The sequence below is a fragment of the Arvicola amphibius genome, chromosome 2 (assembly GCF_903992535.2).
Source record: "Arvicola amphibius chromosome 2, mArvAmp1.2, whole genome shotgun sequence".
Lineage (NCBI taxonomy): Eukaryota > Metazoa > Chordata > Mammalia > Rodentia > Cricetidae > Arvicola > Arvicola amphibius.
In genome coordinates, this window is record NC_052048.2 from 87,351,910 (window position 1) to 87,376,717 (window position 24,808).

General features: G+C 51.3%; 1 protein-coding gene across 1 annotated transcript in view; it reads right to left on the reverse strand.

The window, feature by feature from the left end:
* Klhl29 (kelch like family member 29) overlaps window positions 1–24,808 on the reverse strand; it is a 210,924-nt gene that overhangs the window by 54,640 nt on the left and 131,476 nt on the right. Inside the window, 2 exon segments of the mRNA XM_038320239.1 lie at window positions 1,805–2,317; window positions 4,895–5,036. Coding sequence (XP_038176167.1) covers window positions 1,805–2,317; window positions 4,895–5,036 — 655 coding nt within the window.

A 24,808-nucleotide genomic window follows, 5' to 3' on the forward strand; every position in this document is an offset into this window, starting at 1 on the left:
GATTCCAGCTCAGTGTCCAGTCTTAGACCATGGGACACTAAGGCCAGCTACACTGGTTCCCTCCTGTACAGAACGGTTTTTCTCTAGATAGATGTCCGGAACTTGGAAAACCAGCGACAACTTTCATCGCCTTAGCAGACCTCTCCCTGTGGGCACCCTAAAGCTGCCTAGTGCTTCTAGCTTTGGGAGAGCCTTAGACAGTTGGGACCCCACAGCCTCTTGTGTCAGAGTTGGTGGCTCATGAAGTGGGAGTGAATTTTTGTATGTGTTTTTTGTGTGTGAATTTTTGTGTGTGTTCCTATGTGCATGTGTGTGCATGTGCGTGCGCGTGCTTTTGTTCTTTTGACATTCTCTCTCTCTCTCTCTCTTTCTCTCTCTCTCTCTCTCTCTCTCTCTCTTAAAGAAAGGGGTTGCTAAACCAAAACAGTTCAAAGAAGAAATCAATTTAGTCTCTCTATATATATAAAAAATAAATTTTAAACAAAGCAAGGGTTTACCAGATTTCAGATGTAATTTTCTATAATTTTGTCATTTAAAACTAGCACTGATTTCCCAAACAAAGGCAGTTGGAGCTCACACAGGTTCGGAATGAATCCCCACAGGGAGCTAGGCACCGGCTTTGTGGTTGGGGTTGCTCAGAAAGACTGGAGAACGGCTCAGAAGGACCAGCGACAAATGTCTGAAGAACGGTGGGCAGAGAGTGACTAAGGGCAGCATTGCAATGCTAAGACCCAGGGACCTCTGAAATGGACGGTCAGGGCTTCTGAGGAAAAGCTATGGCTAGTTGTATACACTATCTAGCACCACCTACTGGCCCCTTTGAAGGAGACATGGGTACTCCAGCAGGCTAGGGCAGAGGTCTTCCTGCCTCCTCCTGTCCCTAGAGCTGCCTCGCCCCATGGAGGCCTCATAACTTTCCCTCTGCACATTGCAGGGTCAGGACCTGAGCTGTCTGGCAATGCCCCTGTATCAAGGAAAGCCAATCTAAGAGAGGCCCTCTCAAAGCCTCCCCTCCTGGCCCTGGCCCTGCTGTCCCACTCAGACACTGGGACTAGAACCTACCTCTAATGTCCTGGGCCCTGCTGCTGCGGCTGTGGCTTGGGCTGAGAATCATGTTGGGATGAGTGGTTTACTTCCTTCCCCAGCTTCTGTTCCCAAGGAACGACATATGAGCTCTTTGCAAGGAAACTCCTCTGGGGCTGGGGGCTGGGGGCTGGGGGCTGGGGTTTAGGATCCCCCTGAAGGCCAGCCCAGTGCTATTCTTCCCAGGGACTCAACAGAGACCTCTTCAGTCCTTCAAAACCAAAACCTTAAGTGGCTCAGGATGGTGGGAGTGTGCCTGGGCCCTGGTTCCGCTCTTATTAACAGTTTGGTTGGTGAAGCAGGCTTGTCCTGCCTGGCATAGGCAGATAGTGTTTTGAATGTCTTTGTGGATGGAAAGTGGTAAAAAAAAAAAAAAAAACCCTATGGACTATCCTAGTGACCCTTAGCGGAGTGGGTAGCTCTTGCTCAGTCTAGCCTTGGTCTGGCCTGGGCTGAGCATGCCTTGGGCTCTGGACTTTCAAGTTCCCTCTTCCTTCTTCTTCCCATTTTTTTTCTTCTTGCTCTGTGAATCTTGCTGTTGCTTGTCTCAACCTCCACACTGGCTTTCTGCCTGAATTCACCCACCTAAACAGGGAGCTTCTGTCAAAGCCTCTGGTCAGATGAAGGCAGTGAAAGAGCACACTTCTGTCCTCACTGGGTTGGGATGACCAGGCAGGAAGGTACAGACCAGGCACACAGTGGGGCGTGTGACAGGACTTACCTTTAGGGTGCCCTGGGTCGGTGAACTCATACTTCCCCACTCCAATTGTCCGTAGCATTTGTAGCCCATGGGCCGAGTCTGTCGTGGGGGGCCCATTGGTGGCAGGAGCACTATTGGGGAGAGCAGCGGATGACTGGGCCGGTGGAGGTGGAGGCAGCAGGGGCCCTGCCATGTGGCCGTTGCCCACAGCAGAGGGTCCTGGGCGGGCTACCTGCCCCACTCCAGGCAAATTGGATACCGCCAGGGGCTGAGGGCTGGCATACAGGGCCTGGGCAGGCATGTTCACCACCACATTGCTCAGTGGTTGGGCGGGTGGCTGAGGGAGTGAGTAGTGGCCCGTCATCAGCGGGAGTTGGGGCCCCACGTGGGGAGGCAGTGAGGGAGTCACCCCGATGACCGGGGCCTGGACGTTCACAGCCGGGCTGAAGGTGGGAGGCTGGGCCACTCCATAGGAGTGTGCAATCAGGGAAGGCTGGTTCCCGGCGGCCACCGTGGTCACCCATGGCCCCGTGCCTGTAAGGGAGATGGAAAAACTGTTATTCTATCACTTATATATTTAATCATCAAACATCACCTGTCCCAGGCCTTGGGCTGGGAACTGGAATGATAACAGTGGCTAAGACATTTGTGTCTGAGCACGCAGCAGTTTAAGAATGTGAAAAAGCTGGGCTTAGGGGCACACACTATTAATCCCAGCACTCTGGAGGGAGGCAGAGGCAAGTGAATCTCTATGAGTTTGAGGTTATCCTGTTTTATGTAGCGAGTTCCAGGCCAGTCAAGGCTACATAGTGAGACTTTGTGTCAAAAAAAAAAAAAAAAAAAAAAAAAAAAAAAAAAAAAAAAAAAAAAAAAAAAAAAAAAAAGACAAATCTGTTTGGGAGGAATGAGACACAACAAAGCAAAGAGAAAATACTTGCAGACTGTCAAAGAGACCCAAGTTCCTTTCAGCTCTCCTACTTATGAGCTAAGAGCCCTGGCAAGTTGCTTTGGTTCTCCAAGCCTCATTCTTTCTGTCTGTTAATCTGGACTGAGAACTGAAGGTGGAATGCATGTTTGCAAAACCAACAGCGTGTCAGGTGTGCGGTAGATGTTACATATGTGTCTTGTATGTGTTGTATGTTATATGTCTTGTATGTACTCCTTTGCTGGAGAATTGCGGTGGGCGGGAGGCAAAGAGAAGGCTGGCAGCGAAAGTGTTTGCAGGGGTTTCAGGTGAGCGCAGTGGAGCTTGAAGATGGCAAGGTGTTTTCCAGGCATCTAGAAAGAGGTGATGGAGCTTAGGAAATCCTGGAAGAGATCTGAGGGGACCCTAGCCCTTGTTGCTGGAACCGGGCCAACCAAGCTCGGCTCTTAAGGTGATTTTGGGGGAAGAGGGAAGGCCAGGCACACCTCTGAGGATATGATACAAGGTGAAAGGCCAGTGATACCCAGGTCAGGCAGAGCAAGGCCTGGGTCTACCTGGAGTTTAACTGATATTAAGGTGACCCAGAACGGCTTGTGAAGCTGGAAGATACAGTGACGGGGAATTTTAGTCTGGTCACTTCTGATGGAATGGGTTTTGGCTTGAGCCTTCACTGTCCAGGTTCAACCTTGGTTATCATGATTCCTCTGGGGTTCGAGTGTAGACTGAGAATGGGGAGACTGAGGCAGGAGACTGGGAGCCCTGGAGGCTGGAAGGGCTGAGAATTCCCTCTCAGACCTAAGATGAGTAGGGAGGGCAGGAGCCCAGATGCCACAGCAACATTCAATCCAGCAGGGGGCGTTGGGTGAGGAGGAAGAAGAGGAGCCAGAAGGAACCAGTTCTGAGTCCCGATTCTGGGATTCGGGTTCCAGATTAGCGACACAGCTTCCTCATCTTCTGGAGCCACAATAATACCCATGTGTAGGATTGCTGCAAGCCTTGATCACATACAGAACAAGGCACACGATAATGTGCGAGAAATATTTATGATTCGTGTCAGGAGGGAGGGAGGCTGCAAGCCAAGAAGCATTGGCAATGTATTGCTGGCTAAATTCTAGAATAGGCTGCTGAGGGGGGACCATGTCCAAGCTAAACAGAGGAGGTGCTATTGACATGAGCCAGTGTGGCTGGATGTCTCAAGACCAAAGCCTGGCACCCCGAACTCAGTGCTCCCCAGGATTAGCCAGGGAACTTGGGAATATGTATTAAAATGTCAGAGTCTGGCCAACAAGGCCACACGTAGTCCTGAGATGCGATGCCATGAAGATTTTTTTTTTTTTTTTATGAGATGAATGCCTGAAAGGGGCTGGGGACCTACAGAGAGGCCTCTAGTCACTTAGAGTAAGCCCTGACCACTGTTTTTTAATCAATGACTTGGATGGGCTATGAAGGACACAATTCTGGGGGAACTGGGAACAGAGCACAGAAAAAAAGCCCACCCTCTCTCCAAACAGCACTTGAGATCACAGTGGCCCCATTCAGGAGAAAGTGGAGGGATCTGCTTGTGTCCCCAAACCCAGCTGCCTAAGTCTAATTACGAAGAGATGGCCTTGTGACAAACTTGAGTTTTACCACTGGGACAGTAGGTACTATCAATGGGCTGAACAGCTATGTTCTGGGGCTGTAATGCCCAAGGTGGAGGGCTGAAGGAAGAGTGTTGGCAAGTAGTGATTTGTTCTTAGCCCTGGGTTGTGCCTTTGCCCTTTAGAGGGATCCAGAGTGAGCACTTGTCAGGAGAGCGAAGGGTCTGGAATTCATGAGCTTTAGGGTGGAGTGACGGATGGGTTTGGGGTGTTTATAGCAGAAGACATAGGACTGGGAGGTATCTTCAGGTATCTGTACCAAAGCAGGGTGGGAGAAGGGACTGCAGGAGCTGAGGGTCAGAGTTGTCAGCAGCAGGACCACGATGCTGTGGAAGTAGGAAACCCCAGTCCTGGGGCCAGAGCATGCTAGTGTTCATGTAACCTCGGGCAAGGCCAAATCTCCCTGGAAGGGTGACTTGAGAAACTTGGGATTCTCATACATCCCAAGCCTGATATCTGGGCTTCTGCAGACTCATGGATCGGGATCTCTGGAGAAGAACAGAGCACCCAGCAAGCAGGTGTCTCTGTCAGCTGATGCACACGCACCTGGATTGTCGCTCTCCCTCATCTGTTTGGAGGGTGGCTCATCAGTGTCCCAGGGTGTGGACTGATTGATGGGTGTCTGGCCCCATCGAATGCTGGTCGTGAGTCCCTGGGACTGATTGTCGGCTTTGGAGATGCCGGGAGCCTGTGGAAAGGAGATGAGAATGGTGAGAAGGACCTTGCCTGGAACCTGTTATCTCAGCAATATCCTTGAGACCTGAGCTTTTTCTAATGGGCTGATGGACACACACACACACAGAGATAGCTAGCCTGTACCCAGTCCCATTAATGCTGGGACCTCCGCCTCCTTCCCAGCAAAGGATCTCAGGACAGAGTATCGACAGGTTTGGTCTCTGATGAGCTCCTGGCCTTTAGGACTCCAAGACAAGGCCATGCCAGGCATCTCTACTGCTGCTGCCTGTCTCGGGGGAACTACTGCATTCTGTACTCTGGTGTGGGGACACCTTAGCCCTCAGACTGTCAATAACCCACCGTAACCCAAATGCTACCCACTTATCCAGGGTAGGGGCTGAGCACCGACTGTATCCACTCAGTCCAGCAGGTGCCCAGGGCTTTCACATGTGGCTACTGAGAATTGCTAAGGAGGTGGCAAAAGGTTCGCTCCACAGAACACCGTCGTCAGGGGACAAATGAGGACCACTGCGTGTTCTCCACCCTGCTCTGATACCTGCTGTTAGAGCCAGGCATCCCCTGGAGGAAGGGCGGGGGGCTATGGAAACTGGGAGGAGGAACCCACGACCCCTCAGAGCAGCAAGGGGGCTTGTTTGCTGTGCGAGCTCACCTGATTTAGCTTAGAGATGTACAAGGAAAGCCCTCTCAGAATGAAGGCAAACGTCAAAATGACAGTGGCCCCCGAGGCTACAGTCCTGAGAGAATACTGGCTACTAAGAAGTGTGCTTTCTGAAATTTATCATGAGAAGGCGAAATGTTCCCACGGTGACATTGATGAGAAAATCAGGCCACAAGGTTACGCCCATGCAACCCTCCCTACACAAACCCATCCTGCTGTTGAACAGCACGTGTGAGAGGGGAATGACCCAAATATCGGCACGATGCTACCTTTGGATGCGAGGATTACGGGGGACTTCTTGTCGACATTCTTTTGCAATTATCAAAATAAATGGTTCAGGGGATCGAGCTCAGGGTGTTGTGTTTTCCAAGTGTTCCACCACTGACTCACATCCCCAGATCTCTTTTGTATTCCAGGCTGCCTTTGAACATGTGGCCTCCCTCTCTCTCACTTCAAAGCGCTAGGATTGCAGTTGTGTGTTACCACCTCTAAATACCAACTTTCTCTAATGGCCATTATTTATAAACAATACAAAAATAAATCCTAGACATATCACAGAAGCTGGGATAAGGAAACCGGGGTGCAAAGGGGCGAGGATCTCCATGGGGGTGACTTTGAGAAGATAGTAACAGCTCCTAGAAGCCCAGTTCGCCCTAGGGAAGCAGGTGAGCTGGGATGAAGCTGTTCTTCTCCAGGGACATGCCCAGAAGAAAGCCACAACAGCATCTTCGTATAGAGTCTGACACAATGGTGAAGCTGGAGGCAGAGTTCCCTGTGAGGCCCTTGGGCAAGGTGATTCACCTGGGTCCCAGGCCAGGGCGTAGCAGTGGGTGTGAGCAGTAGACCTGGCAGGGCTCCTGAAGTCTTTGCTGTTTCACCCACGCTGGCACACACACAGAGCCTGCCGCAGGGCCTGCTGGGGGAGCAGGAGCCAGGCAACATTGAGACCCGGGGCAGTGCAGAAGTAATTGCATTATGGGGCACTTTACCTCTGGACTGTCCTTCAGAGAGGCCACTTCCGGAACAGGGCTTGGAAAGAGGACGAGAAGGAAAAAAAAAAGAACGAAACAAAAAGAAAGAAGAATTCCTTGAACAAGTGTTCCGATCGGAGACCCCAATCCTGCTTGTGGCATGTGTGAGGTTGAGGGAAGGTGATGAGGCATAGGAAACATGGGGGAGGCTTTTCTTGAGTTCTCTGAAGAGGCAACTTTCCATGTGTGCCCGGATGGGTGCACAAGCCATCGAGCCATCTGCAGCCCTTAATTTCCAGGCACCAGGATCACAATGGGGTGAGAGGCACAGAAATTGCTCCTGAAACCAGAGGCATCTGAGGGGGAATGAGTCTGCGCTCTGTCCTATTCAAGAGCCTTGTTTAGAGGACACATTTGAACGCTGCTGGAACCCCCTAGCCTCCTTGCCAGCAAGCCTCTTCGCTGACAATATGGAAACTTTTTCTGCCAGGAGAGGGCGCTGTAATCCCTCTCTGCTGCCCATGTCCCAGAGGCTTCCCAGATAGGAAACAACAGCTTTCTTTGCTTAAGATTTCAGAGTCCTCTCCCTGCCACAATTTCTGCAATGCTGGGTCTGCAGGTCCGCGTGGCAACTTAACCAGGGAGAGAAGCCTTCTGGAAATGTGCCCTGAGACTGCCACTTCTGCCAGAAGCTCTGTTTTCTTTTCCTCTTGAGTTTGGGTCATCAGGTTCTATGCTATAAAACGTTGGAAATTCTAATGTTTGCCCACAAATGAGGGGAGTTCGGGACCTGAAAAATTGCATCTTTTCCCTGACACATTGCTTAGACTTATGCAATGGTCTGTTCTTTGGTAAATAACTATTGGGCTGGGGTACTGATATGTGCTGACCAGGGCAATGTCTGAATGGGGCCATTTAGACCCAGGCGATTTCCTTTGTAGACTTTGCTCTCAGGTGGAGCAGACCCCTGTGTACCCCCAAACAGAAGCTGGGTGTTCTGGGTGTGCACAGGCTGATCCAGAGCCACAGGGAGATTAGCCGGCTGCAGGGCCTTCTGTTTGGCTCTGTGTCTTTCATGATCAGTACAAGCAGTCTCCGAGACCGAAGAAAGCAGCTCCAAAGTCCACCCTCTTCCCCCCCACCCCGCTTAGGAATGATAAATCAAACCACTCTCGCATTCTATTCTGCACTAGCAACATCTTAAGCTGCAAGCAGTTTGCGGCTCAGGAATTTTATTTTATTAAAAGCAATCAAGTGAATATTCCTTTCTTGATCCTGTCAACAAACAACTTAGATGCAGGAGTATGCCCTTTGCTTATAGGCCCAGGGCTTCCAGGGGAGCCATATATGGAGAGAACACAGACAGCTTAGATGCAGGACTGTGCCCTTTGTGGCAATGTCCAGGGCATGCAGGTGAGCCATATATGGACCCATATAGTATGTGAGGCAGGAAGCCTGACCAGGGGGCCTTACCTCCTGCCAAGAGCTCCAGGTCTTAAATAATCTGCAGATGGCAGATTCCAGAGGTGCCCGGGACCCTGTATGGGCCTGTGACTGCAGCTCTGAACTTGGCTCTCGTGGTTTTGAACTCCCACACATCTGAAACTCCTAGGAGCAATCCAGGCTTTTCCCAGTTTGCATGAGGGCTCGACTTAGGGAAGGAGAGCAGGGATGGGGTCCGGGTGGGCTGCCGGTACAAAACTAGCTTCCCAGCCATGTGGCAGAAGTGGGCTAAGCAGAGTCTCTCTCTTCTCACCTCCTCCTCCCACTGCCATTCTCCGGAACACCCGGGAAGTCACCCAAGCAGAGACCTTCTGCCTTTCCCTGGCCCTGGTTTCTGCTCCAATAACATGGCGGTACTCATCAGGAGAGGCCCGCCAGCCAGAATAGCCTTCCCCTACTAGCACTGCAGAGTGGCCCTATCTGCCCATTACTGGGCTTGAGCTGGCTTCTCTCAGCTTCCCTTTAATGAGATGCTAATGGGATGCATCATTAACACAGCAGCTTTTTAAACCCCGGCTCTTGTAAATTTTCAAAGGTCACATTTTCACAGTGCCTGACAGCATCCTGCTCCTTTCAGAGACTGAAGAACACTAAAGACCCAGGTCCTTTATGGCTGAAGCTCCGGGAGGCGGAGGCACAGGCTGAAGGCGCCTGCTGGCAGTGGGCTGTCTCCTGGCCCCTCCCCTCCCCCAGCAGCTTCACAGGGCATGAGGGTTACCCTCTTTCAGCTTGGGAGACCAGGTACACAGTGTTACATGGTCTACAGTGTTGCTCTCAGAATACAAAGATCCCCGGCAGAGGGGGTCAAGGGAGATGCTACCCAGCTGGGAGGCACAGGCACTTGAACTATCATGGAGGACCTTCTGCTTAAGTAGTGCATTCCCAAGTCTACAGTAGCCAGAGTGCCTGTTTTCCACTGGTCAGTCCAACCAGAGAGAGGACATCTCTCTCCTCTGCACAAAAATACCACAAATATTTGCAGCAACGGAGTGGTCAAGGAGGTTTGAATGATGATGGGGACTTGGACTCCCTTGGGGCTGTCTCAGTCCTTGCTTGTTCTCATCTCAGCTCTCTGCATGATCACAGTGCTCAGTGCACTGCCCCGAAGGTCCTGTTGACCCTGTCCTGGCAGGCAAACTCCATGAAGACAGATGCTCAGTGCTACGCCTGGCCCAGCAGGTGCTACGCCTGGCATAGCTGTCCACAGGATGAAAACAGAGTTTAGGAGACATAGCGTGGGCCAGCATGGGCAGTGACATCACTACTGGTTTAAGGAATGAATGAGTCTGCAGAACATGCTCTAGGAAGAGTGGGATGTGCAGGCCATGGAGCAGAGCCCTAGACTAGATAGTCTGGTTCTCCTCTCTAGGGACCACCCCAAACGATCCATACCCATGGGTGCCACTGAAGGCTTCTCAGAGGCTTGCCTAACACAATCCACTACCAATGGTCAGAAATTATTGATTCTCCCTGAGTGCCTGGGTATGGCAGTCGTGCAAGATGCAGAGGCTGACTCTTGCTAAGGACATGGATGTCTCCCGGGAAATCCCAAATACTGCATCATCCACTCTTTCCCCAAGGACATCAAAAGAATGAGGAAATCCTCAAGAGCTTCCTGCAGAAAGGGGCTGGCGGTGGGTCACGAAAGTTCAGCAGGATTGAATCACATCAACGGATTGGGGCTAAGATCACCAACCACCAAGGGCCCCTGTATCAGCTGGTACATTTCCAGCTTGACACAGGACAGAGCCTGGTTCATCCCCCCACATGACCCATTTCTACAGTTGAGTGGCTGACGATGCCACCTATGGCTCACAGGCCTGCTTCCAGACTGGAACCTAGATGCCTTGCCACTGAGTGGAGCACAGTGGACCCCATGCCAGTGCTAACTCCTGCAGCTACGAGCACCCTTCCCACCAGAGTGCCTACAGCTCCCCCACTCGTGCCTCAGTTTGCTTCTGTTTTTACTTGGTCTGCTGGGGATCCAGGCGCAGCAACGGTCAAGGTCCTTTCCTGGAAAGATTGTACAAACAGCGCCATGGAACTCCTGTTTCAGGGATCTGTGATGATGATTCAGACTTGGAGAGAAACTGCTGGGAGAACCACATGGCGCCTCACTACTGCTGCTGTTAATGGCAGCATCATGCCACAGATACGGAAAGCTATAATAGCCAGGTCCTAGCAGGCAGGAGTCTAAAGCAAGAGGGCTGGTGTGCGCGCAAAGCCAGTCTGGATTACATAGTCAATTGCACGTCAGCCACAGGACTTGTCTATCCTGTAGGCCAGGGACTGGTTCCGTGGATGCTACCTGGTGACCGGCATCAACAAAGGCATTGCAGAATTGTCCCAGCCAGCCTCCCCTGCATCCCACCTCCCCAACATTTGCTAAGATATTAGAAAACATGGCTAGGCTACTAACGAACAAAAAGAAAAGGGGAAAAAAAGAGATGCACACTCTACTGTGTCTAGTATAAACTACAAGAGATCAAAAGTCACTCGTGTGTTACTCTTGGCAAACACATCCTGTGTTATCTGCACCCTTAGAGTTTCACAGAGGATTAGGGGGGCAGCGTAAACACAGAAGGGGGCCGTTACCGTGTAAATACTAAAAAGAGGACATACAGCTTCCCTTGGAGCTGCCCCAGATGGGTGGTGGGAGGAACAAGGCCTTGAATGAAAAGCTGAGAAGCCACAGGGAGGGAAATGCAGGCAGCGAATGTGGCACTTACCACACTCTGAACGTGGTCTGCACCGGTGCTTTCTTCACCCCGGGACTCCCTGCAATACCCTCCCAATTTGGAGAAGACGAGTTTGGTGAGCCCACTCCTGCAGCTCGGGATGACTGAAGCTGACTGGAGCTCCACAGTGGACAGAGCCATGTCTCCTGACCTCCATGCACACGTGAAACACTCTCCCTCTGAAAACCTTGCCTGGGAGCTTCTCAGTCAGGACACAATAATTTGACCTGCCTTGCAGAGTGTGGTTTGGGAATTCCAGCCACCTTGGGAGGCTAGCACAGGCAGGTGGCCAAGACCCGCGGATTTGGGATCCCATGAATTTGGGAGCACTGCAGGCAGTCACCTCATTTTTCTTTTTACCTGAAGGTTTCACTCCCGTTGCTTTTCTGAGAAGAGCGGGAGCTAGTGCCTGCACAAGGCAGAAGTGGGGAGGGCTCAGGCATCTCTGCCCACTGGCTCTCGGACTGCTCTGGGGGAATCAGTCACAGGACAGCAGCTGTCAGCTCCACAGCTGAGCCTAGATGGCCAGCCTTTCTTTGCAAATGGCACACCTCCCCTTTCCTCCCAGCATCCCTCTTCTTGCAAGACTCTTAGGGATTTCCTGATGACCAGGTCAACCTGTGGGGAGCGGTAGAGGCCAGTGTTCGGTAAATGCATTCCTGTTGGGAACTGAGTGGACCCACTGAGTGGGGTGTTCCTACACAGTGGTGGACGCTGGAGAAGGCAAATTTTAGTTACAGGAACGGTGTGCTAACGGTGGAATTCATGTATGGGTGGGAGATCTTTTGGTGTCTGAGTGCTTTTCGATTGAGCCCACCATGAGTGTGTTCCCAGATTGGCAGGCTTTGTCATTCCAGAACTGTCCAGCCATCACCACTGACGCAATCTCCAACCCCAGGCACATGAGATGCACCTGGGAGGATTGCTAAAAAACGGACTGTAGTCCTAGAGGTTCTGATTCCATAGCTCTGGAGCAGCTGGGGACCCCTGGAATGTGTCACTTTAGTAAGCTACAACGTTGCTGATTCAGGGCTTTCTTGCCCCACCCTGGGTAGCAAGGACAATCTTTCTACCTATGTCTCCAGGCCTGGGCCCTGAGACTGGAGTCCTAGGGGCTATAGCTGCTTACTGGGTCCTGACTGGGACAGATTCAGGGGCCTTGCTTCTGTGGTTCATGGGAGCCAGCTTTTTGGGGAGGCCACTGTCAAGGACTCCTGGTTTGGGCCTTGGTTTCCAGGAATCAGAGAATTCGTTACCACACAAGGCTGTCAGAGCTTAGCTCTAGTTTCTGATTGCTATTGAGCTGCATACAAGAAAATCACAATCAAAGTCTTACTTGGTGCTGGGGTGGGGTCTCCCGCCATCCTCCTACCCTCTTGAGCCAGGATGCCCTCTTTTGGCCCCAGGCCTGTGCGCCTGGCCTTCCCTTCTGAGCCCTCCCAGAATGCACTGCAGAGCCTGATGAAATTTCTAATAATACTAACCAATGATGTGTTAAATTGAGACACTTCTGGCTCGGCCGCCGGAAACCACACGATGGTTTAAAGGACCACTGCTTACCTTTCTCTATCAATTTGCTGCTAAATTACTGCTTTCAGAGAAACTTATAGAAAAGTAATTCTTTATTTAAATTTTAATTTCCATCTTGTCATTTTAAATATATATTCAGATTCCAATCATATTACAGAATATGATGATGTCTCTGGCGGGTAAATGACCCTGCTAGGAGCCTGGGTGGGTATGGAGGATGCGAACAAGTGGGTGGGGAGGCGAGGCTCAGCAAGGAGCGAGAGACCTCAGCCTAGCTGGGGTGGCAGACAGAGCTTCAGAGGCCTATGCTGGTCGCAACCCTGCTCTGTGACCCCCTGACACAGAGGTCCTGAGGGCCACTTGTCCATGCTTTAAGGTGGAACCGCCAGCTCTTTACCATGCTCAGATCGCTGTGTGAACTGAGCCAAAAGCGAATGCCAGAGGAAATGGGGCTGCTGGGCCAGTCACCACCCTAACAGCTCATATTTAACCACTGCCCACATGCCAATGGTGGGCACAGCTCATTTCCCTCCAAAAAGAATTCTGTATTCTTCCCACCATCTTATGGACGACAGTCATATGGTTCAGCCAAGTTCAACAACACTCTAGGGTGTGAAACTTCAGGCTTTTACCCAGGTCTACTCTACCTGTCTTCGGCCACTTTGGGTTGCTATAAAACAAAACAAAACAACCATCTGAAGGCCAGCGATATGGCTCGGGGGGCGAGGACACAGCTGCCAAGCCCAGTGACCCGAGTTCTATGTGGTGGATGTAAACGTTGGAAGAATTCTTATGGCTGAACGTTGTCCTCTGACTTCCATGGGAGTGCTGGAGATTGCATCCCTACCCGTTGAACAAACAAAAAAAATAAATAAATGGAATAACATTTTTTAAAAGAAACTACCCGAGATTGGGTACACATTCTAAGAAAGGAGACGAGTGAATGTTACTGTTCTGGAGACTCAAGAGCGTAGGTGCCTGCAATTTGTGAAGTTCTGGTGAAGAGGATTCATGGTGGGAAGGCTTACTAAGGCGGGGAACAGTACAGAAAATGTCATCTGTCTGCACAAGAGCTTGGGGACAGGCCACACTCACTCTTGATGACAGACCACTCTGGAGGGGACTAATGGTACCACACCACTCACCCACTCCCTCTTGAGGGTTGAATCCCTATGACCTAGTTATTTTCTACTGGGCCCCAGTGTCTTAGAACCACCATGCTTTCCTAAGACCGTCACATGTTCTGGGGCAGTCAGAATATCCCTGGGTCACCATTTGGGGTGGACACCTCATCAGTGGATTTAGTCACGTCGAGTCTGCACCCATCCATACCATCCTACTCCGTTGGGTAACGCTTTCAGCCCTCCCTAAGGAACTGCAGGATGCTGGCCACAGTCAGTCCTTTCTCCACTATATCCATCAACTGTGTCTCCTGCTCTGACCCTGGTAAGATACTGGTGTCAGGAGGCCGGGTACATTGGCTTCCTTCATCTCTCTTCTAGGCGGGCATCACAAAGCATATTCCTTCTCTCTATACTTCCCCCTCCCTCCCACTTATAGCTTCTTCCCTTTGGCTTCTCAACATTAGGCTGAGCAAAAAATACATGGTCCTTTTGTCTTCCATGGGCCTCCTGTCCTTTCTTAGACAGAAGCTAAGAAACTCCCCAGGGCTAGAAACACTTGATATTTATATCTGCTGGTGCTTAGCTTCCACACCCATCTCTTCGACTTCAACTTGAGTGAACCCACCCTGTCTCCAAGACAATCACCCCTCACTGCCCTCACATCCCTATAGCGATGTCTATCCTTTCCTCTGATCCCTAATACCAGGTTCCTTGTTCCCTGAAAACCTCTTCCCATCTCTTTTTGTCTCTGTACTTTTCTTCGTTTAAATTTCACTCACACCCTTCTCTGCACAGCCGCTCATTTCTTCTGACCCCAGTTCCTGCCTTTGTGTCGTGCCTAGTGTCTACACCAGGCCCAGGCATGCTCCCTCTCTCCCAAGTCCTGTTTGGGTCCCTTCTTCTTTGACAGTTCTTTCCCCAACAGGAAACACTTATACGGTAGCTCCATCTTTGCCAGAACCCTGCTTTCTGTAGTATTAATGGAGTACGGTAGCCCCATCTTCACTAGAACCCTGCTTCCTGTAGTATCAGGGAGTGCATTTGCTTTCCCTCTTGCAACATCAAAGTCTAAGTCCTCGGAGACGTCTACGCTCAAAGTTCGGCAAAGAAGCTTCCTTTGCAGACGGAAAGCAGCCGTGGACAGGGCTGGCTTCTGCACTGTGTTCCTGCACATGCCCTGTCCAGATCTCCCTGGGCCCCTTGCTCTAAACTCCCTTCCACGATGGGTCTCATGGACAAAAGAAACGATAAATCCGGCAGAACCTTACAACTCCCCACTTTCAACTTTCCTCTAACAACTTTCAACCGAAAACTTCTTAGCCCTATTTCCAAGTAACTTTTCATCCATTACAAAACCCACAAATTTTTCAAAGGGGCTTTGAAATAAGATCACCTAGGAAAAAAAAAAGCCTATCACAAATGAAAGTCTTTGAAAAGAAAGCGGCCCTTTCCTGTGCTTCAGCTCCCCTCTGATACCATTCCCTTTCATTTTACAGGAGGTGCAGGGCAGGCCTGGCCCTCAGCGGATGCCTGTGATGTGGGGGAGCCAGTGGCCCAGACGGACACACAGCCGAGAGCTGGAGTAAGGGGCAGCTGCTGTGGAGCTGGGCCAGGCCTTTTATCCCCTCCTCACTTAATCAGCCCTCACAGCGCCCCCAACTGCTGCTCCTTGTAACCTGCCTGTGGCTCTCAGAGGCTTCCTGTCCCCCATTCACCTGGGCATTGCTTTTCCAGCACACATTGGAGACTTGTCTTCATTCTTGCTCACCAAAGTGGGCGGGTAAGGAGGCGGCCAGGAAAGCCCCTCCTCTGGCCTTTGATGGGACATTTCCCAAATGCCCACCCAGCAGGCAGTAGGCGTGGGACCACTTCTTGCCCTAGGGTCAGCTTCTGATGCGCAGATACACACACCTGACAACACCCACTTCTGAAAAGGAGTCTTTGTTGACTTCAGCTTTAACATCGTGGAGAATTTGGTGAATGGAAGTCTTCCGTCCTGGGTGCGTGTGCTAGACCTGTCTCTGGAAAGGCACATGGGCTCCCTGACTGGACCACCTGGGTCTGGACCTCTCCTGAGCCTCCCAGCCACCCAGGGGAGACAGGAGATCATTTAGAACAGTTTTGTTATGGGCTGGCCTGGCCTGTTGCTCACCAAGGCCTCTCAGTCCCCTTCCCAGGGGACATTCTAGAATTGACCAAGACCTCCACATTGGCATGGTCCATCTTAGTCACAAAGGACCTCCACACTGAGTCCCAGCCCCTTCTTGTAGAACCTTCTAACACATCTACCAGACCTTCGGAAACATTCCCATTTTCTTAGTTGTAACTGCAACAGATCATTATATGTATATGTATATGTATATTTAATTTATAAAGATTTGCCGGGCAGAGAGAACCACTCCTAATTTTCACACACTCTATATGAGAATATGTCATTGACCGAGATCAGGACTTAACGCCAGGCAACACAATCTTGACAGACATCTCCAGCGACCTCATTAGAGGCCTAACGAGATAGGACTGCGTCAGAGTCATACTGAGGGGCAATCAGGACAAAGAGGCAGACAACACAGCACAGACAGCCTTGCCAGGCTGTTCCTCAGGCAGTCAGCACACTGGAAGGCGCAGAACCAGTCTTATTAGACTGACGTAGAGACTCTCAGAACCCAAACTTACAACCGGCTACAGCATGGGCCTCCAAATTCAGTGGGATTCCCCAGTGTGGATAGTCTAGATGCATGCCATGCAGGACTCAGTTTACCTTCCCTAGGCACCTGGTTCTCTCTCATTGGGCTTTTGCCTGCATGTCTCTGTCATGATAGCAACATGTGACCAGGCACAGTCTGAAGGCAAGGGGCTCCCTCTGCCCCAGTCTAGCTCAGCTTCCTTTTGGTTTGTAACGGAAGTTGTGAAGGGATTTTTGTTTATGTATTTAGGACAATCCTCTTTCAGCACTGGTTCATCATTTAGGCTATGGTTAGCTCACTGGGCACATTGACTCTATCATGCTTTGGAGGACTAGGAGCAGACATTGGGAAAGCCTCAAGAGGTGATGGAAGGGACAAGCAGTACAGAGAAACAGCAATTCTGCCCTTGTATTGATGTAGGGTGTTCTTTTCCTCAGACTGACATTAAGAAGTGGAGTGAGTGAACAGCTATGTGTACCCCTTCTTCCATTGTGCACCCACCCAGCCAGCCACCAATCCACCTATTTATTCATCCACCTATACATCCACCCACTTATACACTCATCCACCAGCCCACCAACTCATCTTTCTATTCACCCACCCATTTCGCTCTTCTTACGGCACTAACCTATGCTAGAGACACAGCCTTGAACAGTCTCTGGCTTCAGAGAGCACAATTCATTCATAATCCTAACATCCGTATAAACCAGACCTGTGAATAGGCCAGTTTCCAAGCTCTCAAGGCCTGCACAATCTCTGAGGCAACTATCTAGTTGTCCCGCTCTGTTCTAGACTATCTTAGTTCAGGATGCCACAACACAACAGGACATCACATACCTAGTATAGCTGGGCAGCTTTAACAGCAGACATTCCTTCCCCTTACAGTTCTAGAGGCCGGACTACCTGTGATTGGGGTGGCGCCATGGTCTGTTTGGGTAAGATCCCTCCTCCTGGCTTACAGGGACTGCGCACTGACGTGAAGGCAGACAGAATTCTGGCATCTTTTTCTCATCATAGGAGATAAAGGCCATTATAGTAAGAGGTAGCCCCCTCATGGCCTCCTCTAAAGCATAGTCTCTTCCAAAGTTCTGGACTCTAAAAACTATCACGATGAGAGCAAAGGCTTCAACCTGTGGATTTTGGGGGATAGAATTCAGTCCACAGCACCCACACAGCAGGCACGCAGTGGGTGTTCAGCAACGAGCCTGTATCAATCTATCTGTTTGTTGTTTCTCTGGTTCCACTTTGCCCGCCAGACCCTGGGGGTGTGTTTAATGGAGAGAGTTACTCTTAGACCTGACTAGCATGTCAATCAGCACCCCCACCAGCCGGAACTCTAATTTTTAGATCGCTTCCCCTTCAGTCCCCACCCCCACCCCCAACGACATAATCTCCATGATCTCGAGTCTTTCCCGAACGCTGTTGAAAGGGTTGTTGTATTTATCTCTGTAGAATCTGCCGTGCCCCTGTGCAATTTTCCATTGTCACGGTTCATTTTAATTTCCTCTAAGGCTGTTGGCCACTCTCGTGTTCAGAAATAGCTTGTTCCACTTAATAAAAGTGCTTAAATATGCAGACACGAGAAGTTTCCTTTGCTTGTGCCTAAACACTGACCTATGTGAAATGAGTTCCACATCTTGTCTTCTGCTGTAGGGCTGAGCACAGGTCCCATGGCTCCCCGGAAAGGAACTCTGTAGGCAAGGTTCAAGGGCACACACGGGATCCAAGAATATCTGGTGGGAATTTTCTCAGCCTGGCTCATGGCACCATGGGCCTTCGGAGTCAACCGCCACCCCTGGCACCCTCACAGTGCCCAGAAGTCCCTACCAGTCATTTCACCCAAGTTCCCTCTTTCTTCTTTGCAATACAGAGGCTTTGAAATGTCTCCCCTAATCCCATGTGTTAAAAGCTCATTTCCCCAGCTTGGTGTGGAGACCTAGCGAGAGGTCTTAGGTAGTTACGGAGATGCAGTTTCTTTTGCAGGTTTGCTCCTGGCCACCATGAGGTGAGTGGGTTTGCTTCACCCCTGCCTCCCACCCCATCATGATGTACTGTGCAAGTCCAAAGCCACAGGGTGACTGATCGTGAAGGAAAATTTGGAAACCTGTGGGCCAAGATAACGTGTTCACAGGTTTATCGCTGTCAGGGAAGGCTTGTACCACTGATCTATAAAATAGTCATGAGAATTTCTTCCCCCAAAGACAGACTCCAGTGAAAAATGGCTGCCCCATACCACCAGGGACAAGGCAGAAGTGGTGGTTATGGGGGGATGTCAGCAAGTGGCAGCAGTCATTGCTAGCAGGGGACCCCAGAATATGCAAATGTGAAGGGCCTTTTACAAGAAGGGAGGCTTTCCAAACACTGCTCTTTCTTCTGAATCCATTTTCTCTGGGTTGCTGAGGCCCAAGAATTCCCTTCAGGCTGCGGCTCATCAGGAAAGGATGAAGGAATGGAAAATAGATTGGATCTACATTCAGGATCTCTGGAGAGCCAAGCTTTCGGGGGTACCAGGTCACAGCCAGGGCATATAGTCTCTGCGGCTAAGCTAAATTACGGGGAAAATATTAGCCATGCATTGGGCTTGGAGACCCAGTGACCAGGAAGAAGAACACAGGTCACCTTTTGCTTAAACAACAGAGTCCGGGTGGCTGAGAGATACTGGCATGAGACTGTGGGTGAGTGGCCCCATCACAGCCCTAGTCCTACCTTGCTCCATGTTTGTTCCTCCTAGGATGGGAAGGGCCAGAAATTGTTGGCCTAAGGACTTTGGTCCTCAGTGCCCCAGAGATGCACAGTTGTAGGCAGACATTATCAGAGCCCAGAACTTGGGGTCACATGGAATGCAAATGGCTTTCTACTAGAAGTTGGGGATCACCTCAGTATTATCACCCCTGGAAAGTAGGGTTTGAGGGATTAAAAAAAGTCCAGCCTTCTGACTCATTGGCAATGGGTTTTAGTTTCAATGCCAAAACTTTCTATGACTCTTAGAGAGATAACCCATAGACCTACTGATGGCTATCCATACATTAAAAACAGAAATGGAGGCTGGGACTGTGGGCCCAGTCAGCCTGCAGTCGCTGAACCAGCAAGCCACAACCCATCTCTAGAATCACACACCCAAGGGCTTGGGCACACACACACATACACACGCATGCACCCCTACCTCTAGCCTACTTGGGCTGCCAGGGGCCTGCAGCCCCACAGTGCAGGAGCAGCTGGCAGACGCTCCGTCTGCCCCCAGAAACTTTCCTTCTTCCATGGCTCCAGAACACAGAGTCTCCCGTGGCCACTTTGAGTTTCCCTCCCAGATACTCTTTCCTAAATCAGCTTCCAATCTGACTCATTTCAGTTTTAAAACAAGAAAACATCAACAAACACTATGCAGGGAAACAGATGGTAACAATTACAGGAGGGGAGAAAACAGAGCTCGCTCCCTCTACCAGGGGCATGGGAACATATTGTTCCCCAGACAGCGGTTGTCTTCCAGCTACTCCTGTGTAAACGTGGGCATGGGGCTCTCTCTGGGGCCGTCCCCCCATCAAGGGACAGGTCAGCACTGGAGGGGTCGCCAGGGCTATAGAGCACCTTGATGCAAGTCCACTGGAAGCCGAGACTTGGTGGTTCTCCAGGGAGGGAAGAGAAACCATTCCTGAACATTCTGAGACCCCTTACGTGAACCTGGCGCCCCATCATCAGAGGCCTGAGTGCAGGGGGTGCTGGCTTCATCCTTTGCACACTACCCACGGCCGGCCCTTTTATTTCCTCATGCCACTCTGTAATGCATCAGGCCATATGCTCCCAAGGGCAGGGGTTATTCTCTCAACTGGGTGAAGGCTAAGACCTGGGCTCTGGACTCAGGCTGCTGGTTCAAGCCCAAGTACTGCTACCATTTAAGAGTGGGGAGACCTGGGGTGAACTCAGAAAACTGCTGGTGGCGTCCTCGCCTCACCCCCGAGGGGCAGCTATTTCAAGTCCCCTCCTCCCGTGACTGTGAATTAATGTGTGCAGAAGACCCACTGTAGCACCCAGAGCACAGTGGGTGCTGGGTGCCGAAGCGCCGACAGCAGTTTAATCCCCCTGCAGATGGCCAGCTTTGCGTCTGGTGCTCAGTAAACAGCCCTAGGAGCTTGCCAAGTGGAAGGCTGAGGAGGCAGCCTCCAGCTGGTCCTGAGGGCAGGGGTGCCACACACCCCATCAAAGCTGAGAGGATAAGCCCTGCTGGTGGAGATGGGGGCTGGAGGGTTGGCTCTGAGAGCGGATGCCCGGTGCCCGGAGTCCTGTGTGAGATTTACCATGCGATTTGCCAAGTGTCCTATCCTTTGCTGTAAAGGTAGGATGAGGGCTTTGCTCTCCAGGACATCAAACAGGCAGAGAGTCAGCCAAGAAAATAGGCAATCCAGAGAAGCCCAGTGCTATGATTGGTCCCTGTCTGGCAGGGGTAGGGGTGGGTTTTTTTTTTTTGGCAGGAATGAGGGTATAGGCACAAGAGATGGGGATGACATGTCCTTCAGGCAAGGATGCACAGTGCTTTTGGGCGGGGTAGGGGTCACAAAAACAGATACAGTAATGAGGGGCTTGTCCCATTCCTTTATAACATGAATCTCTGTTAACTCATCAGCACACTGAGATTTGCAGGCTTTGGATCCCAGGCCTGGTTAGATTCTGGAAATTGTATCCATCAGTTCCTAGGACCACCCAGGGCTTGCTGCTGGCTGCTGCTGTACACCTTTTGGTGCCTTTTGGATCAGACTCTTCCGAACATTGTTATGTTCCTTGACATATTCTCACACCCTCACGGAACAGAAACAGCCCCGACTGTGCCAGTGACCGTGGGTGTTCCCTCACAGGTGTCCTGCACATGTTCACCCACCTCGGTTGTCACACATATGTCTCCCCATGTATCTCGGCATGTAACATCTGCTTCTGGCTTTCACGCTAGGTGGGCCTTCTGCCAAACTCCCAGCCTTGGCACATGCCGTGGCTGCCCCAGAGGCATATCAGCCCAGGCTGACTGCGAGTGTCAGACAGAAGCAAGTTGGGGCAGCTCCAGGATGAAGGACTCTTTCCCTTCCTCACCCCATCTAGGGGTACCCCACGCCAGTGTGTGTCACGGCCCCTTTGGAAGTATTCCTAAAATAGAGAGGGGCACCCTCAGTTCTGTCTGTTTTCAGGGTGTGCATTTCATGCCTGGGGAGTATGTCTCCTTCACACCAAAGTTGAATGTTCCTCTTCTCCACTTCTCCCCACCTCTCCCCTCCTCTCCCCACCAATCCCACATCTTCCTTTCTTCTTCCCTCCACTTGTCCTTTCTCTCCTTCCTGCTTTTCTCTTTCTTCCCCCGTCTCTTCTCTCTCCTCCTCTCCACTCCTTTCTCCCTCTCTTATCCTCCCCTTCCTCGCTTTCCTCTTCTCCCAGGTGTTCCAGCTATCCACAGTAAGCAGCCCTTCCATCTCTGCTAAAGCCATTGCCAACCTCCCCAGAAGGCAGCATAGAGGGAGTGCAGAGACCCAGGCTAGCCCGGAGCACAGCTTATCCCCGTGGGGCCTCATCTGAAACAAATAACGGCAGCTGGGAAGCAGCACAGGGCCTTGGCATGAATGGCATCTCCATGCCAACTGCTCCCCCAAAGTGCCTCCTTCGGGGAGGTCAAATGGGCAGATTCCTCACCTTTGGGGTGAAAACAGAACACAGATTTGAGGCTTTGCAAGGCCAATCCCTTCACGTGCACATGCTAGGAGCCAGGAGGGCCCGGGTTTGGAGCACTCAGCTCCATTAAGGTTGCTCCTGCGCTGGGCTTGGGTGTTTAGCTGCCAACCTGAGTAGTGCACTCATCATCTCGCTGGATCCCGGGATGTGGGCTCCTGGAGCCAGAAATCAGGCTTTGTTTGTTCTGGGAGAACAGCAGCAGAGCCCTGGCTATCTGCCTACGGGTGTGGCCTCCACCCTTGAAAGGCTGGCGTCTCTCAAGGTTCTGTGAGCTCTGCCACCCTGACACTGTGGTGGGTCCCTGCTTATGCAGCTGGTCTTACTGCCCCATCAGCTCTGTCAGCTCTCTATTCTAGACCTCAAGTATCTAAAGGCCTATTCCTCACCTGTACCACTAGCCCAGTTTGTTCCCAGGTGGGTTCTCCATCTCCTTCGGAGGCCAGGCCTGCTCTTTCTGCTGTGTGATATTCCCCAGAACTAACCCTGCTCCCTATCCCCAGAGCAGGAACCTAGAATCCGGCCTTCATTGCCTTCCCCTTGCACTGGTCTCCTGTGGGTGCTCCTGTGGTTTATTCCAGGAGTTGGACCACCCAACTCCCACCTCCGTACCTGTTTTGCATCTTTGTCCTTTCCTGGCTCCCAGGATGGTCACTTGCGGTGGGGTGGGGTTTCCCTGTTCTCTGTTCTGCAAAGTAGTCACTTTTCTAAAACATAAACTGGCCACAGCATTGTCCTTTCTAGTCCTACAGCCTATGGGGCCAGCCTGGACTCTCCTCCAGCTGGGATCTGCTGGCCCCTAGGCTCACCTCTGGCTCCAGCTTGGGTCTTCATTTCCACTAGCCTGCACATGCAGTCTGTGAGTCTTGCAAGACTTGCCTGCAGTGTGTCCATCCGCTGGCCTCTTCTGGCCGGCCTCTCTCCCCTTCCCTGAGCCAGAGTAGAGCATCTCCTCTATAGCTTGAGCTCAGGTGTGTCACCAGATCTGAATTCCTATACGCTCACTATCTTTTCCCCCAAGGCATTATGAATTCCTCTAATTAGAGACTGTCCTGGATCTCCAGGATGGGGGCTAAGCTATCGCTAGTGTTGAGTGAAAGGGGGGCTCTAACTGGGAAGTTCTCCGCGGTACTCTGAACGGGGTGGGCAGGCAGTGTAGAGTCTTGTAGCTGGCAGTTCCACCAGTGCCTTGGCCACGCTTCCATGTCCCTGTCTGGTGCTGTTCCAGGGCAAAAGAAGTTCTGAGTCCTTTCTAAGCAAGTGCCAGTATGGAGTCCTGGCAGCAGACATTGATTTTTCCACGAGGCGAGGTCTCCTCGTGTTCCTGCCCATGACAGTCACTTCCCACTTCTTGACCTCAATCTCTTCCACCACCACAGAGCCCTCCTTACTTCAGTTCTACTGGGACCTGGTCTGCAGTCAGAAAGGAACCACAGCCAAGACCCATGTGAGCTGATCTTTCCTCTGGCCTCTCCCTGCTGCCACCTTAGTAATTTTGAAGTCCCAGGTTCCTCTGGGAACACTTTACAGTAGCCCCATAGGCCCAGGTCTGAAGCAGGCCCTGAATGCTGCAAAGGAAGCAGGCTCTCAGTTCACCCAGGCAGATGTCCCCCAGGAGGGGTGGACAGGTTAGGTTCAGAGCCTTCTCCTGTCAACTGCCACACACCTGCTACTGGAGAGGTAAAAAACGCCTGTTCCTCAAACATGAGGGCCTGAGTTCAGATCCCCAGTGTCCATGCAGAAACAGGATACAGTAGCTTGGGGGTCTGTAATCCTAGCATTCTTGCCGGGAGACAGGAAGAAGAGATAGGGGAATCCCGGAAGCAAGCTCCAAGGCCAGCTAGCCTGGTGTATGCTGTGGAAAAGCCTCAAGGTAGAAGTGAGGACTGACGGTGCCTTCCGACCTTCACAATGCACTGTGGTACAGGTGCATCCACTCACACATAAATAGGCACATGTACACTGTGTACCATGTTCCAATAAGGAACTAAGCTTCATTTACACTTTTCCGTTGCTAACAGGGAGGGACCAGAGGGGTGGCCATCCAGCTTAGGCAACAGGGACTAGAACCAGAACATTCCTTCACCAACAGACACGCTGCCCTCTCTGGCTGAGGAGCCCATGGCTGCTGGACTTATATCTGGCTGCCTCAGAGGAGGGACCCCAGTGTGTGCAGTGCTGGCTCCTGGAGGGGAAGGAGCAGTACTTGCCTGTAAAGACGACCCTAACAGGCATCCTTATCTCTAGGTACGCCCCTTTCAAGGCTTCCGGTTTCTCTCAGGGGAGCGGGAAAACTGAAGCACTTTCTGTAGGTACCAGCCTCAGGCTGAATCCTTTGGGATTTGGTGACTCACTCCTCTCCCAAGGCCAGATCATGGGATGCAGAAAGCCCTCCACTACTTCAATTCCCGCTGTTATCATTGCCTTCTATAGATCTCTGGTGTATTATAAGAAACTGGAGACTGGTAAGTCCTGAGCTCCGGAGTGGCCGTACTGCAGGCCCAGGATGGCTGACGGCATGGTTGCTGTCTAGTCCAAGTGCCTGAGATCCAGAAGAACCTCAGGTATAAACTCTAGTCTGAAAGCAGGTTGGAAACTCAAGGGGAGCTGGCGTTTCAGTTCATTGAAGGCAAGCTAAAACAAACAAACAAACTAAGACCAGTATCCCAGTTCAAGGAGCTCCCCTTAGTCAAGGTGGGGCCAGCTTGAGGTTCCACGTAGGCCTCATGGTGACTGGTCTGAGGGGACATTGAGACCAGCCACCTGCTTTTCCTCTGATAACTGAATATAGATTCAATGATAATGTCCTCCCCAGACATTGCTGTAGACATCCTCAGAATAACGTTGGGC